We start from the raw sequence: 17,250 nt of genomic DNA on the forward strand, positions 1-17,250 counted from the left end.
AAAGGCGGGGAGACATCCATATGCCTTCGGTATGTTTAGATGCATAATTATTGAGCTACCACATAGAATACCCAGTCGTGATCATCCTTTCCTTGCGATGGAGGTTGCACTTTGACTTTCCCTTTTTCTACTGTACCTGCTGAAGTTTCCTTCCCACTTCGAGGATCAAACCATATAGCAACGAGTTTTTCTCCCTGTAACACGGATGTATCCACCTCGAAACCTTGTCCTTCTGGTGTATAAACAGCAAGCCATTTACCGTCGATATCCCTAGTAGCGGATATGAGCTTTGCATCTTTACCATCGTAGTCGTCTTCAGGTACAGGCCGATCGAAAGTATCGGATAGCAGGATTGATTGGTCAGGAATACGGGTGAAGTAGGACGGTCGGGAGAGGAACCACTTGGTGATGATTCCGATGTAGGTAGCTCCGGGAAGATCAAGCTCGTCGAACCAATTGGCAGCTACCACATGGAGATCAGCTTGGCGCATGTGATCACTTTTCCATGACCTACCTGAAACCGTGTTATGCGGGATAGGAGGATGAGACTTGGAGTTCAGGTTGTTCATTTGCCCTTAACACGAGAGGTAAGCGATACAATACTGCATAAATGGTACACACGACTTACAAACTGAGTTGACTCCGTACGTCAGACCTGCAGCACCGGCAAAAACCTATTCTCATCTTATCAGATACGCTCACCCGTGATCATATCCCACTCACAGCTTGCCATGCTCCTTGACGGATGTTACTAGCTTTCCATTGGTCCTTTTCGGGTTTGAAATCGTAGTGCGTACCTATCTTAGACGTTAGCAGGTATACACCTCGTATCACATCCACTCACTCTCGTAGTGCGCTTCCAAGTCAATGACCGGTCTCAAACTACCATCTCGGGTAGACGTCTCATACATCTCCCTCACAAGATCTACACTGTTTTGGGCGTAGAACCAATTCAAAGTACCGATGCTGGGATCCTCCAGGGGGGCATATTTGTATCCGCATGTATGTCCGGATTGAATACCATCAATAGTCAACCATTTCGAGTTGGGGAACAGATGCGAAGCGAAAGGTTTAGGAGTATCAGGAAGCCAACTGGCAGCTGTATCACGTGTAAGAACAAGGGGTAACATATACCGAGAACACACTCACTTGGGTGGAATGTGATGAAAGGTTGAGATCCATCTGGTCTATGTTTAGCTTCTCCGGCGATGATACCCTCTGCGAATGCTTCAAAGACAGGTCCATAGTCGATCACCTTGATGTCAGGTCCTCGAGTCGGTTTCAGCGCTCTCGCATTGAATGCAGCATCATCGAACCAGTATCTGTGAACATCTCCTCCATTCAAGTAGGGCAAGAATGGGTATCTCTCTCCACTGTATTTACCAAATGCTAAAGCGGCGTCAACGTTGTCGAAGTAGTGATCGATCTTGTGGTAGATACCAGCGACGTAGTTTCCCCAGACTGGCTGGATAGCTATTCGTATGCCAACGCTAGCAGCGTAGTCGACCACCTGAAGGCGTGTCGGTTAGCACTCATTCAATCTGTAAGTCTCAAAGCTGCACTCACAAAGTCCACGTACTCAAAGTATTTCTCATTAGGTCGAAGAACGCCTGGGTAGTACTTTTCCGCAGAGGGATCTTTAGGGTGGAATGGCCATTCTCCTTGTCGATTAGGTAGAGTTGCACCTCTGCGAACCCATCGTCAATGTTGCTAAGGTTGATCTATACGGAATACTACTCACCCATGCTCGGCAAAAAGTACACCAAAAATCACATTAAAGCCTTGCTCCGCTCTCTTATCAAGATACATTTTCACCTCTCTCTCATCCAATCGATGGAAGATCTCCCAAGCCGTGTCTGCTTGCCAGAAGAAGGGTTCATCCTGGACAGAGTCAGCGATAGCACAATATTGTCGAACGTACCTTCTCCCCGGATACCAGATATCTCCCCTTGGGATGAACTCGGATCTCGAGAGCTTTTGACCTTGCAATTTGCTCAGCAGTGCGTACCATTGTGAGCTTTGTCGTCCTTCACGACATCGTGTCCACACTTCGTTCTTCACCACGATGTTATATAGGAGGGTGAGAGTGACGATATGTTAAACAGCCTACTGGTACTCGGCATGTTAGATCCGGTTGATCCGGGTCAGGCTAAGCCTTGGCAGATGCATGAATGTGCAGTAAGTACGTAATATAATCCCGCGCATCGGCTACTGCCGCCATCCATTAGGCTACCGGAAATCAGGTAACTTCCGGGACAGCCACGGACTAATAAACCTTTTTCGATTCAACCGCATATGAAGTCCGATCTGCTACTACATCTTTGACAACTTGATGCATATCTAGTCCAGGATTCCATATATAATCATGTCGGGTCTCCACAGGGCCTCCTTGAACCCCAATTTACTCCATCCAAAGTAATCTCGACTCAACTTGCAATTCGCACAACATGGGCTTCAAACAAACCGCTCTGTACCAAGACATGACCCCGGTGCTGTTCTTCGCAGCGGTCTTCTCGTCTATGGGAGCTTTCACGTTTGGTTACGACAATAACTGGTGGGGGGGTTGTCTTGGATCGAGACATGTAAGGACTTTCTTGTAGTTGTGTACTGCTCGAGCTGATCGTGTACGGAAAAAAAAAATCAAAAAATAGTTCAATTTGACCTTTGGAAGTGGTTATAAAATCGAAAACGGTGTCCGAATCAAATGGATGAATGCGAATGATCAGAGTGCTGGTACTGCTCTTGGTACTGCTGGTATCATGATCGGTTGCATGATCGCTCCTTTCATCAACGAGCGATTCGGCCGAAAGGTATCCTTCATGTCACTTGCCGTTATTGCGTGAGTCTGAAATTCTTGTAACCGAGATGTCACTTACTGACGGCGCCTCATAGTATCGTCGGATCCATCATCATGGCCTGTTCTACTATCAAATCAAGCTATTGGATGCTCGTCGCTGGTAAAATCATCGTCAATTGCTCCGTTGGGATTGCTTCTGCGGTGACCGGTGTATATCAATCCGAATGTGCCCCTCATCGAATCAGAGGTGCTTTGACCAACGCATATACGGTATTTAACAATTCAGGAACACTCCTGGCCAACATCGTGATGTACGGTGTCCAATCAAAACCTAACGCCTCGGTATGGCTGGTGCCGATAGGCCTTCAATTCCTCTTTCCCATTATCATCCTCATTGTTACACCATTCCTTCCTGAATCGCCTCGAGTGAGTATTTCCGATCTAGTAAGACCTGGACGAGGCTCATCTGATTCTTGTTACAGTGGCTGGTAGGTCAAGGACGAACCGAGGACGCTTTCATCCAACTACGTCGTCTCCGAGGTAAAAAGATGACCGATGAGGAATTGCATGATCAACTTCAAGAGGTCAAAGACTCTCTAGAGCATGAGCGAGCCAATCAATCCAAATTCGGATGGCTACAACTCTTCCGAGGTCAAGATCTTCGACGTACGCTGGTCGGTTGTGGTATGCTCTGTTTGCAACAAGGTCAAGGTATTTCATTCACCAACAACTATCTCAACATCACCATGCTCAACTTGGGTTTCACTAATACATATCAACTCCTCGTCGCTCTTTACACTGGTAAACTGGTCATCACATTCCTCGGTTTCTACCTCCCCGATAGAATCGGTCGACGACCTATGGCCCTCTTCGGTGCGTGTAGCATGGGATCTTGTATGTTCATCATGGCAGCCGTGGCGACTGCCACCAACAATAAGCCAACCGGTGCCCTCGGAAACCTAACTCTCGCCGCCATCTTCATCTGGGTTTTCACCTTCTCTCCCACGTGGGGTGCATTGCCTTGGACCATCGCTGCGGAAATCAGTAGTCAACAACTCCGTGCAAAGTCTCTTGCCGTCGCTGCTTGGTCTGGGTACGCTGTCGGTTTGATCAATAACCTGGTTGTGCCATATATTCAACAGGCTCAATACGGTAATCTTCAAGGTCAAATCACTTACATCTTCGGTGGTTTCTCGATCGCTGCCATCATCTTCTGCTATTTCTTCCTACCTGAACTCAAAGGAAGAACCCTCGAAGAGATCGATATGCTCTTTGAAGCTAAAGTTCCTGCTAGGCAGTTTGCCTCTTACGATCTCACCTCGCTCAAAGAGGAACGCGCTGCTCAAAATCCTCATGGCAATTCGGAGAAGGAGGGAAGTTTGTACCACGAAGAAGTGGGCACCAGGAAGAACGAAGCTACCCTAGCGTGATTCAGCTTATCATAAGAAATTGGGGAGATCAATAGTCGGAAATGTGAAGGTGGCAGTATCAGTAGTTAGTATTTCAAGAAGGAGAAGGAAAGGGCATGTATCTCTTGAAGTGAAACGGATATCATACGAAGCATTTGTCCAGCAGATATCGGATCCTGTGTATAGTTCCATGCAAAAGATGCAGAACTGGCTCCAATGGGCAGAGATCATATTTGCAAGCTCTGTGAACATATCTTGACCTTCATATGCATGCTCTGCTATACAGACTTTGACAATCATACAGTAGAAGATGAAGGCAAGCGGCTTTTACCACATAATCATATTTTGTGAGGAGGTGGCGCATTTTGAGCAATACATATCGTCTCTTGGATGCCCCTAGAGAGCGCTGAAGCACGGTAAAGCCCAATTGACAGCCTATCCATAAGATAATTAACAAAACAAGAGACTTCGACGCCAAGAATGGTCGCTCATGCATCAATCACGACAGAGATACGGTCAGGTAATGGTGGAGTTTTCCCATACTCCACCATAATATCACATTGACACGCACTCCAAATGATCAACCAAGTTGAGGTGCAGCTGTTTCTTCTTGATCATAGTTCCGGGAAGATGTCACAATTGCGGATCACCTGTAGGCAGCGCACACCACTACATATATTCAAAAGTAGAATTGCCTTCGGTCTGTTATGTTCGGAAACTTTTTCTTTGCTAAAGTCACACGAGCAGTTGCTGCTCATTTTCCATTCGCACTGCAATGCAAACTGAATCTGATCAGACAGTAAAGAATACAACGCATGACCGGTTAGAAGATGTAGTTATATGCATCTATGACCCGGAAGAAATAAACCCTACTCATCCACAATCTGAACTTTGATCGCGAGGTTTGACCTATCTGCGCAAGTCTCAAAAGCGTCAATGGTCCTCTCAACAGGGAATGTGTGAGTGATGAGCGCATCAACATCGCCAAGAACACCTTCTGCGACTAATCGAATGACAACAGGCCAAGATTGCTGATAACGGAAAGAGGTGACAATGTTTACTTCCCTGAAACCCATCGACATGAGAGGAATTTCGATATCCGGTTTACCACAACCGATCTGAAGCAAAGTACCGCCATCCTCGAGAGCCTACACAAGTGAAACGATCAGTCAATAGATTTAGGTGAGTGATCGACTGGACTCACGTAGCAAGCCGAGTTGATACTAGACCCAGCACCTGTCGCTTCAAAGGCTATTTGAGGAAGACAGTCTGTACCCATAACCTCACGCATCTTCGACGCCGTGGTTAACCTATCCCAGCTGAGATCAATCTTCAGCGTTCGGTCGAATCCCATAGCCCGGACTTGATCCAATCGGTTCTGCTCCAAGTCTGTAATGACGATTGGAGAAGCACCTGCTGCTCGAGCACAGAGAGCGGTAGCCAGACCGATCGGCCCAGCACCGCAGATCAAGATGGGCTGGCCTAGGTATGGCTTTGCTCGGCGGACAGCGTTGTAAGCGACAGATAACGGTTCGATCAAGGCGGCGGTGGCAAAGGACATAGTGTCGGGTATCCTGTCCGAGTATCAGTCAAGTTCGTTCCATTGGAACAACCTCAGAGGAACCTACTTGTGAAGAAATCTGGCAGGATGTGCTACAAATCGTCTCATCGTGCCGTCTGATGGTGGTGTACCGGAGAATCTAGGTGAGCAGATCTTAGTAAAATCTCATACTAGCAAACAGCCTACTCACTTTACTTTTGGACAAAGGTTATATCTCCCTCGAATGCACATATCACATTCCCAACATGACACACCAGGTTCAATCGATACCCTATCTCCAATTTGGAAGTTCTGAACGTTTGATCCCACTTCTAAGATCTGACCACTTGATTCATGTCCTAGAATGATATCGTGTGTCACACAACAGTCACCGATTCTACCGCTCTTCCTATACATTCAATCAGCATTGAGTTTGGGTTGGACCGTTGCACGCTTACCAGAAATGTATCTCACTGGTACACCAGATTGTACGGACCGTCAGTCTCCGTAACTCTCAACTATCCATTCGCACTCACGATCCACATATACCTGTCGCTTTCTGAACATGAGGATTAGCTGATGTCATGTCGTTCGTCGGCTGTAACCCATCACTCACAACGTGTACAACGCAATCATCCGGCCCACATGATGGATATGGCTCTTCCTTCTGGTAGATCCTATTAGGTCACTATCAGCTTCAGGCTGAAATTCTTGGAAGATTATTTGACTCACTTGTGATCCTTGGTCACCCACAGAGCCAAGTTCGGCCTGGTAAGAACTTCTCGAGAGACCGTTGGCATGGTCTTCGTAGCTGCTGGAAGGGGTTTCACAGCTGAATTGGTCTGATCAAGCGCGACAGGAGACATGATGGTCAATGAGTCGATAGGTCAAGTTGATCATTCCACAACGATTCTTCACGGCACCATCCTTATATCAAATCCACAAGATATGCATCCCAGTGCTTCTGAAAGGATCTGGGACTCCCATACATGTCGTGGGGGATGTTAGATGTTGATCCGGGGGAAATTAACAACGTAAAGAGGAAGATTGATCAACTTCCTGTCGTATCTCCGCCGGCTGATAGGTGATTTCCGAGACTGAAACTCAGCTTGTGACCCTATATACGTATATCCGGAAACATCCCTCTCTCTTTGGCTTGTGACCCATGGTTTTATGGTCGACAGATACAAAGTACAAGTATGAGGAAGATGCATGCATAGGACGATAGGACTGGAACAACGTGATGCAGGTCTCTACCATTTGATCTGATGCGTTGATATCACGTGGTGAATGAATCGATGAATGGGATCTGTCTCGTACAAGGCTAAGAGAGAGATGTTCGAATATGTCATGTCAAAGATGATGGAACGTCACTTCATACTCATCATCTACAGTGTATACTGCTACATCGATTACATCCATCCGCTATGACATCGCAGCCCACCATTGATGATACAGAATCATCCCTCAGCGCTCAGCTGCGACAATCCAGTACATACTCTCGAGCTCTCTCGGGCATGAACTCGAGCAGTATCCAGTATAATCCCAACGACAAACATCCCTTCTCTCCAGTCGGTATAAATGAGATACTATTTGGTAATCTGAATGCTATGCAACCAATCCACAATACCATTCCAACCGCACAAGAGTCTCATCAGCTACCAGGTGATATCCATAGTACGGACGAAGGGACAGAGCACGATTTTAATAGGAAGAAAAGGAAGATTACAAGGGCGAGAAACGCATGTCTACCAGTAAGTATCCCTCGGTCATATCAGGTATCCTGTATCCCAAGCTAACAGACGCAGTGTCGTGCAAGGAAATGTCGCTGTGGTGGGCAGCCCCCCGATCCTTGCGGGAGCTGTCTGAAGGATGAGTTACACTGTGCCTGGCCGTCTTCAGATGGTCGATCTGCCGAAGCACGAAGGATAAGATCGCACGGGAAGAGGAAAGAGTCGAAGGCTGGAGTAACAGAGACGAATGATGCGACAAGAATAGATCAGGACTTATGGACTGGGCTGTTTGGGCACGATTGGCTGTCAGATATAGGTAGTGCATCTACAAGTGGTATGTGCCCATTACTCCCTCCCACTCAATTTTATCTGACAGGTCGATCCAGGCCAGCCTTTTGATTTCAGCTTAGGATCCATCCCTGCACCCGCATACACTTCCCTTGACCCATCACAACAACCGACTGATTCCATAGATCTCACTACCGATCCTACCTTAGCTATACGCGATCTCACGGTTCCTCCGCAATCCCCAGACTGGCTGTCTGGGTTCGATCCAGCTGAAGTCGTCATGGCGCTGAGCGGTCAGCTTCCGGTAGTCGAAGATGGTAGCATCCAAGGTGACCGATTAGGAGCTTCGGATACTACTTCCCCCGCAGTACGGTCTGGCGCAATGCCAAGAGCTGTTCACTCGTCAGGCTCGAGAGAAGACAAAGTAGTAAAAGTGTCATGGTGGAGACCTCATGGACAGACAGCTATCGTCCCAGGGCTGCAGAGAATCGTATTGAAAGTACAAGTACAAGCCCCTGGCAGCACCAGTCAAGCGTCGACTCCTGTCTCTCCAGGGACAGGTTTTCAAGATGATTTACTTGGTCCAGACCGAATACCAGAGCCGAGTATGATGAAACACCTCCTCCATATCTTCTTTGACTATTTCGGCTGTCAATTCCCATTTCTCGATAAACGGTTATTGGAACTGTCGATAGAAGAGAGAACGGGCTCATCCTTTCTGTTCCTGTGCATCGCTGCTATCTCTGCCAGGTAAGTGAGCGTTCCACCTGTCTACCAAGTCTAATCAATGATTGCTAGATTCTCCACCCATCCTTCAATCGCATTGAAACACTTGGAACCATTCGAGTACGGCCAAGAATTTTACAAAGCTGCAAAAGAGCTGCTGGGTTCGATGCTGACCGTACCTTCAAGAGAGACTGTGATGGGATTGGTGTTACTAGCTCATGTGGGATTAGGTGCAGGTGAGTGATAGAACACATAGTACATGGCTGATAGTTCATAGATTCTGAATCCGAGGAATGGATGTTCACCGGAATGGCGGTGAGAATGTCAATCGATTTGGGATTGCAACTGGTACGTGGAAGAATCTTCTCTAGCACCCTCCTACCTCGCTTACTATCCAATCTCCACAGAATCCTCCCAAAGACGCTCAAATATCACTGGAAGATAGACGGTCAAATCGATTACTTTTTTGGTCTGTGCTATTACTCGACTTTGCTCTGGCCTTCGGTACCGGACGTCAGCCAACTCTCAGAGTGGAAGAAATCACGCAACTCCTGCCCAGCCTCGATGATCTACCCGCGACTTCGCCATCAGAAGTACCCAACCCTTTCCCTTATGCCGCCAGGCAAATGTTAGCGTATGGTCAACTTATAACAGTACTCAACAGCGGTAGACAAAAGCAAGATGAGATAGATAGAGCTGTGATAGTGGCCAGATCTAGGGCGATACAGGTGTACAATACTCTACCCGAAGATCTGCACTGGAACGTGAAGAAGTGAGATGAGATGAGATTTTCTGCGTCTACACAAATACACATGAGCTGATCAGTTATGCGCAGTCTACAACGACATACCAAACCCGGATACGCTACCATGTTCCTACACCTGCACCTTTGGATGCATACGATCATCGTCAGTCTCACTCCGTCATCTCAAGATATCCTTCTTACACTTGATACACAGGCATCGGGCTATCTGACAGACACCGACTACCTACGAAGAGGAGCGGGCCGGTCGTACCCTCTTTCTGGCCTGATCAGTGGTCATGTAACGCCTAACGCTGTCGCAGCCTCGAACCTATGGAAGAACTCTGCAAGAACGATTGGCGATGTGCTGGTACTCAGTGATATCATCAATCCCAATGCTTACCTCTCCCTCCCATTCTGCAATCAAGCGTTCTACGTCGCCGGGTGCTGTTATGTGAAAGGTGGGTATAGCGAACGTTGTGGAACTGATCTGCTGACAGTGTTTTGTGCAGAGATCGAGACCGAACAATGGAATCTTGACCATGTTGATCGAAAGTCAGAAGAACAATCACGTCCGACCAGTAGTGATGGCGATGCTACTGCTCGATCACCGAAGAAAGACAGACAGGTCAAAAAGCCTTCAGAGCTATTTCGATCGCTGCTCACTTCTGTGGCTGCGAACAACATATCAACTGTTCAACAAGGTCTGACGAAACAGACGAATTATTGGAAGGGGATAGCATGGGTTGCTGAGGCTCTCTCACAACGAGTCGCAGGTATCGGTGCTAGCGAGATTGATCTGGCCTCTATCACCGAAAAACTCAGCTCCTCGATATATGTCGCCGATGCCGGAGTGCTCAAAGGGTCAGGAGATGTTCAGCAGTCAGCCACCGATTTCAACGGCAGTACGGTGTAGACTCAAATCTGGTGATATTGGTAGCTGCGGGTCTCGGCTGTCAATTAAGGTAGGTCCATCCAATCAGTCTTAAGATTACTTTGCTGACGAATCCATTCAAATGTTGTCAGTGTACATACAGGGAATTGAGTCGTAGGCGAGTCCTTTCTATGTTGACAAGTTACAACATGGCAATGACACATTACACATATGCGTACGAGATGCCGTTGATGATGCTTTCCATGAATACATGTGTTCAGTTTTCCAATCTGACTTCTGCCACTATTTCTGAGACGTACAAGGAAGCTACAGAGCAACGTATGTACTGTTTGAGATGTGAAAGTCTTGGGACGTAGTCAATCGATCGAGCCGAGGGCAATATACGAGCACATATGCACTGCAGTAGATAGATAGATGCCAAGCAGGCGGGTATGGTCCGTACTCATAGTCAATTGCCGAGACAAGATTGCCGAGTTCGTGTGCTTCGCATAAATAGCATGACTCGAGTCGCGTTTGTCAATTTCTCTTTGTTGTTTTGTTTGTTTGTTTAATCATTCACCATGGTCCGTGAGACGCCAACACTAGGTGGGTCTGACTAGCATACGCTTCTACATAGCTGACAGTCATCGCCAGGCCTCAGCGAGAGATGGTCTCTATCCCGACACAACGTCGGATCGCCCATTACAGTCGTCTACCACGCGTCCCTGCCTGCAGGTGTGATTTCAGAAGATGATCTCAAGAAGGCAGTGGTGGAATCGAGCAATGCATACCCGATTCTCCTCTGTGGTGTAGGAGGTGCTAACACCCGACATCCTAGATATGTGAAGAGGAAAAACATAGGCCCAGATGATATAGTGAAGGTCGTAGAGCTAGAAGAAGAGAATACCTTGTCGGATCTAGTGGATAGGGGAGTCATTGAAGGAAAATCTTTCGATCCATCGTCTGGCCCTTTGTGGAGACTTCAGCTTCACCGTTTCGCTTGTTCAACCACTCGTCCTCCAAGAGACAGAATCGTCCTGCTCATCGACCATATTCTCTGTGATGGATTGGGCGCCAGGAATCTGTTTACAGACCTGCTAGGAAGCCTTTCGGGTATACCGATTCCTACCCAGCCTGAAGGCTTACCCTCTCGACTGGATGATACAGTGGATCTGCAGCCAGAGAAAGAGGATGCGCCCCCTATCTCATCCACCATTGCCTCACACCTCAAGTCGATTACTCAGCAAGCGACGTCATACGTTTCACCTGCTCCGACATACAATAAATTCCCTCTGAAACCCGCTGCTGATTATGATTCAATCACCGCACCTCAGCAGTTCAGTGAGTTCGACTTATCACCGTCGGAACTGTCAGCTCTACTGTCCGAAGGGAAGAAGCATGGTATCCCTACTATACACCCCGTCATACATATCGCCTGTCTCGTAGCACTATACCGTGCCATCACACCTTCAGCCGCTTGGACTTTCGACACCAGTGTACCTATATCTGACAGAAGAGAGGATCTTGGTCATCCTCGAGCCACAGGAAACTACGTCACATTCCACTTCTCCACAGACCGGATAGATCAATCGACATTATTTTGGAAGCATGTGCGTGATTTTTCCATGGAACTTCGTCAGCCCAAAACGAAAGTGGTCGCGAGAAAGACCTTGGGCAAATTGGCGTTGATCAACGATGATCAACCTGAGGACGGGGACTCGTCTTTGTGGGAAGAGTATCTTATAAGATTGGTCAATGATCCTAGCGGACCTCACAAACTATCTCTAGCTGTGTCGAACGTTGGGATCATAGACGTACCAACGTCCGGAAAACTAGCAGGGCAGGTACAAGACGTCTACTTCAGTCAAGCGGCTTCGGCCATGGGCGGGTGTGCGGTGGTCAGCGTGAGTAAAGGTGGTGTCTTCATGTGACAGAGTATAGCTGACATGTTGCTGCAGATCGTAACTACAAAAGGTGGTTCCATGACTATATCCATCTGCTCAAAAATCGGATCCTTTCCTCCGGGTGTTTTTGAACCATTCTCACAACAATTGAAACCTATACTCCAAGCTGTGGCTCGAGGAGATATCGGCGAGGAGACGAAAGCGGGAGATGCAATTCCTGGTCTGCTTTAGACTGGCGAGGTGCATATGAGAATCTATCAATTGCAGAATGTACGCTCAGAAACCATAGAAATAAGATAAATAGAACCTATAATCCGCATGAACATGCAGGACTGGTGGATGATACGAATTGAAGCGATTTAAGAGTACTCGAAATGACCATATAAGGCTTATGGATATAAATTCTTAGGTTGGATCAAAGGTGAAGTCGCCGTTGCTGATGGTACCTTCCGACCTCACATCACATCCTAGACCTTGAGTCTTTCGACTGGACTGCTATTCAGAGTACCATCTTGACCGTCCTCAGCGGCTTTGGTGTCGATGATCTCCCCTCCAATATCCGGTGAATCCACATATTCCTCATCGATCTTACTTTTGTGCCTCAATTCTCTCTCATGCAGGAACTTGACAAGGACCAGGAGGACCAAAGTAATGAGAACGACTGAGGGCGTCGGATCAGCTCCACTCCCCAACCATGTGCATTACTCACAAGCAAAGTTCGTTGGGAAACCTTTTCTAAAAGTAGGCGCATCCGTTTGCTTGAAGATCAAGAGCGGGATCCAAGCACTCATGACGTATTGCAGACCGTTACTCATACCAATAACCAAAGCTAACAAGAGGGAACTTAGCGACAGTCAACCCTCGAAAAAGAAAGTGCTCACCTCTTTCCAGTGGATCAGCTGAACAGATTTCTGACCACCAAGAGTAGATCACGGCTGTCATGAGCTGTACACCGAGAGTCATGAAAGCGAACTGTTTCAGCTTGTAGTTCTCCGGCCATACCGCTAAGATACCGCATGGGATCGCCCCGTAAAGCATGGGACCGAAGGTGAACCAGAATCTACTCCCAGTATAATCACTGAGGAATCCGTAGAGCAGTGTTGTGACAGCCTGAATCACGGATATGAATGTGGGGAGAATATTGATGAGTTCGACGGAATACTTCTTAGTGGATTCTGTTGAAAGGTCAACGGAGCTCCGAAACAATATGCTAACCTCAACTCACTTAGGTAAATCCCAAAGTAGCTGGAACCGGCACACTGGTAAAGCGTCAGCTTACATTACCGGATACCCGGCGAAACACTCACACTCAAACCATAGAAGATGTAGGTCAACGGAAGAAGGTAGATATCTGTGACTGGGTCAGCTACGTACGCCATAACACCCGATGAAAGAGCGCCTGTTTGACTTACGCCAATTGGAGAAGATCTTCTTCAAAACTGATCTACTGAAAAGACCGTTCGACTGAACTCTCTTGACCTTGCGCATTCGTTCTTGAGCTAACTCAAACTCTTCATCCGTAAGATACCATCTCTTCCCTGTTGTTGGATAATCGGGAAGAACAAAGAAGACGAGTAAACCGCAAGGAAGGGTGATGATCTGTTGGTTGCGACAATCACTTTGCTCAGTACATCGAGCTGTGGTTCATTGAAAACTCACTCCGCAAATAATGCTGCAACACGATAATGTCAGCTTCGCCGATAGCTCTGCGCATTCCGAAATCGCTTACTACAACCATCTCCAACCTTCCATCCCAGCATGTCCGTTGAGAGTCTTGTATACCGCCGCCTCTGCTCGACTTTAGTGGAATTACCAAACACAGGAGGGATCTGCTCACGCATATACCCGGCAAACGCCACACCTGCGGGAGCGGTGAAGTGGAAAATTGCAGTCCTGTGTCAATCAGCTTTGTCGTTCTGCTGGTTAACTCACCTCTTGGCTAACTCAGTAGGGGTGTACCATGATCCCTTCATACGATACCGATTAGCCATGCAATAACTGATTGCCATGTGACACACTTACCAGAAGATAGAGGCCGACGGGGAAGAAAGCACTTTCAAAGATACCGACTAAGAATCGAAGTCCATACATTGTGCTTGTGTTCTTAGCACCTGCTTGTGCGAATCTACACAAGGTGTGAGGACTACGAGTGACACGCAAATGCGGGAAATCGGCTACTCACGTGAACGCGGCCCATGCGACTTCACATCCACCGAGCCATAAGGAAGGTCGGACTTTTTGCACGATCAACTGTCAGAGCCAAAATATACGATCAACAACATATTTCTCAACGTATCGGCATCGTACCAGCTCACAGTCGATGGGATTTGCATAAGGGCATAAGCGGCGGTATACAACGACGTCGCATAGCTGAATTACGCGTTAGCAAACTGCCACCTAACGAAAGATTGCACTCACGTAAGTTGATTACCGTTCCACTCGAGCTCTTCTTTCAATCCACTGACATAGGCATTGTTGAGATTATTTTGGTCAAGATATTTACAGAAAAAACCTTTCGTTGAAATAGGAGTTAGCGGAATATCGTTGACAATAAACCGATCAACTCACCCAGACATAGACATGTGAGCATAGCGGTGTCTAGCTTCCATAATAGTCGTCTTTCGGCGGGGGACTTGAGATGGGTGTCACTATCCCATATGAAACTTCTGAATCTCAGCCAGGGGGACTGCTTGGTCTGCTTGCTTATTGCAACCTCGGTGGTTGTTGGAGCCACATTGTCAACGTCGAGCGCGGCAGACATATTGGATCTGGTTGAACGATGTTGACCTAACTTTACATGCCATTCAAATCCCTTCACTTGACAAGAAATGCATGACTATATATACCTCTTGGTGGTCTCTAGTAAGGAACAAGCGATGAGGTGCTTTCGCTCAGAAAAACCGGTCTTAACCATGGGACAGATCGTTGACATGTGATGACGAACGATTTCGTGATAGGAAAAAAGCGGAATTTGCCGTGATCTTATCTTTGTCATGCGGATCTCTGGTCATCATGATTGGGCAGTCGCCAAATTGAGTAGTTAAGAGATGAAATGCTCCGTGGAATGTGCTTCATGGGGAGTGTGGAGACGGTATCATAGGAAGATCTCAACGAGTGCAAATGAATTTCTTCTCTCAAAGCTTCATGCGAACTGTGATGACTGCATTCCTCATCATTCCTCACTATATTTAGCGACTACCAATATCATATTCATGCCTCTTACACATGTCCAGACTATGAATCACAATCAGCAAGAGGGCTCCAGTAGAGCACCACGGAAGGACTTACGATAGACCTAGGAGCGTATGGCTCATCGATATAAGCTTTCTCTTCAGAGGTGAGTTTGACATCGAGAGCGCCTATATCTGTTTTCAGCTTTTGTGTCGGTGGGAGTAAAGGTCTTCTACTCACCTATGAGCTCTTTCAAATTATCAAGACTGGTAGAACCGACTATAGGAGCAGTGATGAAATCGTTGCTCAACGACCAAGCCAGTGCTACTTGAGCCATACTGATCCCCTTCTTCTTGGCAATCTCTTCGACCCGCTCGTTGATGGCTTTACGAGAATCATCAGGTTTGTCGTGCCCCCGCCCTTTATAGTTGCTAAGAGATAGCTGGGTCAGCGATAATTCATTCACTTGAACGATTACTCACGCATCGGTTTTAACTCTCACAGTCTCTTCCGCGTTCCATGGTCTGGATAAGAAACCACGGCATAGAGGAGACCAAGGGATACAGCCTACATTGAGCAGCTGAAGGGTATATGTGAGTTTGTATATGCCTTGAGACGTATGGAAGGTACCCACTTTGAGCGTTGGCATCATCTCACGCTCCTCCTCTCTGTACGCAGCATTGTGAAAGTTCTGCATGCTGATGAATGGGGTCAACTTGTTGTTGATCGCATAGTCTATCGGAAAGCATCAGTAAAACAGCTTGCTATGAGGTCGTTGGGCAGGACAACTCACTTTGCATGGCCTGGAATTGGTAGGCCCAGCAACTATAGTATATCTCCCGCTCAGTTCTGAATCGTAGTGCGTAGTAGATGAGATGCCTCACCTTGACATTCCGATGTATCTGACCCAGCCTTTTTGAACGACATCATGTAAAGCTTGCATCTGAATGCAACATCAGTCCTGGTATCTATCATCCATGGATCAAGACCTTACCGTTTCGGCAATAGGTGTATCGTAGTCGAATCTGTGACAGCAGATCAGCATCTCTAAATGCATGCGAGTAATCCAGCACTCACCGATGACATTGTAGTACATCAATATAATCAAGTTCTAATCTCTTCAAAGACGCTTGAACAGCCTCAAAGATATGCTACATTGTCAGCTTGGCTTGCACTACCATCACGTACCTTTCGACTCAGACCCCTGCCGTTAGGATCGACTTTTGCTCCTGATCCTGGTCGGATGACGGGGTTGAAGAGCTATGACCATGTCAGCAGTTGATGAATTGTAGTATCGAGCACTTACCTTGGTGAGAACTACGATGCTCTCCCTCGGGGCCTATCAAACGTATCAGCAGAACTTCATTGATCGTGGCATTTGGCATTATTCACACCAATCTCCTTGATAGCTTTGCCAAGTACCTCCTCAGACACACCTCCAGAGTACCTATATCGTTTCCCTCTGTTAGATTACCAATCTTCACGTGTCCTCAAAACTTACACATCGGCGGTACTGTATTCCCCGTCAGCGATGACTTTCCCGTATGGATAGGATGGAAACTCACTCAAAAGTATTAATCCCAGCTTCGTAAGCATATCTGATATGTTCGATACTGGTCTTCTCGTCAAGTACCCATTGTTGCCATCTGACAATCCTCGGTTAGCCGAGCTACAAGGTACAGATGATTTGACAGACTCACTCGGGCGTTCCATACGCTTGAATTGAGCCGATTTCAGCTGCTGAGCTCAGACGTGAGGAGAACACTTACACATGCAACCTCTGAAGATAGACTGATCAGTAATGTCAATAGCGGAAGAGTGTATAGATAACTTACAAGATCAATCTTGATACCTTGAGACCAGAAGTTCCAAGACGGACTATCGGGAAGTCATGTTAGCTAGTCTCTTGTGTTTGAGTGATCGAGATACACACCATACGGGATCTGCACTTTGTTTTCTGTGGACATCTTGACTTTTGAGCGAGAGCGAAGGATTTTCTTTGGCAATGAAAGAAATCAAACAGATAAATTACTGATATCAGCCCAACCCAACCCAACCCAAAAAAG

General features: G+C 47.1%; 7 protein-coding genes across 7 annotated transcripts; 3 read left to right on the forward strand and 4 right to left on the reverse strand.

Annotated features, from left to right (window-relative positions):
- Window positions 1-47: 47 nt before the first annotated feature.
- V865_008638 (uncharacterized protein) lies at window positions 48-2,011 on the reverse strand (the record flags this gene model as incomplete). The annotated part of the gene is made up of 9 exons (XM_066232372.1): window positions 48-463; window positions 515-574; window positions 629-674; window positions 724-797; window positions 845-1,099; window positions 1,150-1,510; window positions 1,567-1,687; window positions 1,742-1,881; window positions 1,937-2,011. 9 exons carry the CDS (start codon window positions 2,009-2,011, stop codon window positions 48-50), a joined length of 1,548 nt encoding a protein of 515 aa, XP_066088469.1.
- Window positions 2,012-2,447: 436 nt separating this feature from the next.
- V865_008639 (uncharacterized protein) lies at window positions 2,448-4,227 on the forward strand (the record flags this gene model as incomplete). The annotated part of the gene is made up of 4 exons (XM_066232373.1): window positions 2,448-2,582; window positions 2,652-2,839; window positions 2,893-3,223; window positions 3,280-4,227. The coding sequence occupies 4 exons, from the start codon at window positions 2,448-2,450 to the stop codon at window positions 4,225-4,227; spliced, it is 1,602 nt and encodes a 533-aa protein (XP_066088470.1).
- An 848-nt stretch (window positions 4,228-5,075) lies between these two features.
- V865_008640 (chlorophyll synthesis pathway protein BchC) lies at window positions 5,076-6,612 on the reverse strand (the record flags this gene model as incomplete). The annotated part of the gene is made up of 8 exons (XM_066232374.1): window positions 5,076-5,354; window positions 5,411-5,780; window positions 5,835-5,906; window positions 5,958-6,155; window positions 6,205-6,219; window positions 6,283-6,305; window positions 6,363-6,423; window positions 6,479-6,612. 8 exons carry the CDS (start codon window positions 6,610-6,612, stop codon window positions 5,076-5,078), a joined length of 1,152 nt encoding a protein of 383 aa, XP_066088471.1.
- Window positions 6,613-7,173: 561 nt separating this feature from the next.
- Window positions 7,174-10,151, forward strand: V865_008641 (uncharacterized protein; the record flags this gene model as incomplete). Its single annotated transcript, XM_066232375.1, has 9 exons — window positions 7,174-7,500; window positions 7,588-7,813; window positions 7,866-8,517; window positions 8,566-8,729; window positions 8,771-8,841; window positions 8,901-9,265; window positions 9,329-9,401; window positions 9,453-9,696; window positions 9,748-10,151. 9 exons carry the CDS (start codon window positions 7,174-7,176, stop codon window positions 10,149-10,151), a joined length of 2,526 nt encoding a protein of 841 aa, XP_066088472.1.
- Window positions 10,152-10,690: 539 nt separating this feature from the next.
- On the forward strand, window positions 10,691-12,244 carry V865_008642 (uncharacterized protein; the record flags this gene model as incomplete). The annotated part of the gene is made up of 3 exons (XM_066232376.1): window positions 10,691-10,715; window positions 10,764-12,013; window positions 12,068-12,244. 3 exons carry the CDS (start codon window positions 10,691-10,693, stop codon window positions 12,242-12,244), a joined length of 1,452 nt encoding a protein of 483 aa, XP_066088473.1.
- A 236-nt stretch (window positions 12,245-12,480) lies between these two features.
- V865_008643 (uncharacterized protein) lies at window positions 12,481-14,774 on the reverse strand (the record flags this gene model as incomplete). Its single annotated transcript, XM_066232377.1, has 15 exons — window positions 12,481-12,674; window positions 12,723-12,842; window positions 12,895-13,188; window positions 13,239-13,272; window positions 13,321-13,364; window positions 13,426-13,612; window positions 13,673-13,685; window positions 13,743-13,803; window positions 13,851-13,906; window positions 13,958-13,980; window positions 14,036-14,138; window positions 14,196-14,263; window positions 14,329-14,383; window positions 14,432-14,525; window positions 14,582-14,774. The coding sequence occupies 15 exons, from the start codon at window positions 14,772-14,774 to the stop codon at window positions 12,481-12,483; spliced, it is 1,539 nt and encodes a 512-aa protein (XP_066088474.1).
- Window positions 14,775-15,232: 458 nt separating this feature from the next.
- On the reverse strand, window positions 15,233-17,151 carry V865_008644 (uncharacterized protein; the record flags this gene model as incomplete). Its single annotated transcript, XM_066232378.1, has 18 exons — window positions 15,233-15,247; window positions 15,302-15,372; window positions 15,425-15,615; window positions 15,667-15,764; window positions 15,819-15,919; window positions 15,978-16,009; window positions 16,069-16,127; window positions 16,179-16,209; window positions 16,262-16,302; window positions 16,373-16,444; window positions 16,491-16,523; window positions 16,577-16,631; window positions 16,686-16,697; window positions 16,750-16,830; window positions 16,885-16,900; window positions 16,954-16,964; window positions 17,020-17,062; window positions 17,118-17,151. 18 exons carry the CDS (start codon window positions 17,149-17,151, stop codon window positions 15,233-15,235), a joined length of 996 nt encoding a protein of 331 aa, XP_066088475.1.
- Window positions 17,152-17,250: the final 99 nt, after the last annotated feature.

Source organism: Kwoniella europaea, chromosome 3, assembly GCF_036810445.1.
Source record: "Kwoniella europaea PYCC6329 chromosome 3, complete sequence".
NCBI classification, from domain to species: domain Eukaryota; kingdom Fungi; phylum Basidiomycota; class Tremellomycetes; order Tremellales; family Cryptococcaceae; genus Kwoniella; species Kwoniella europaea.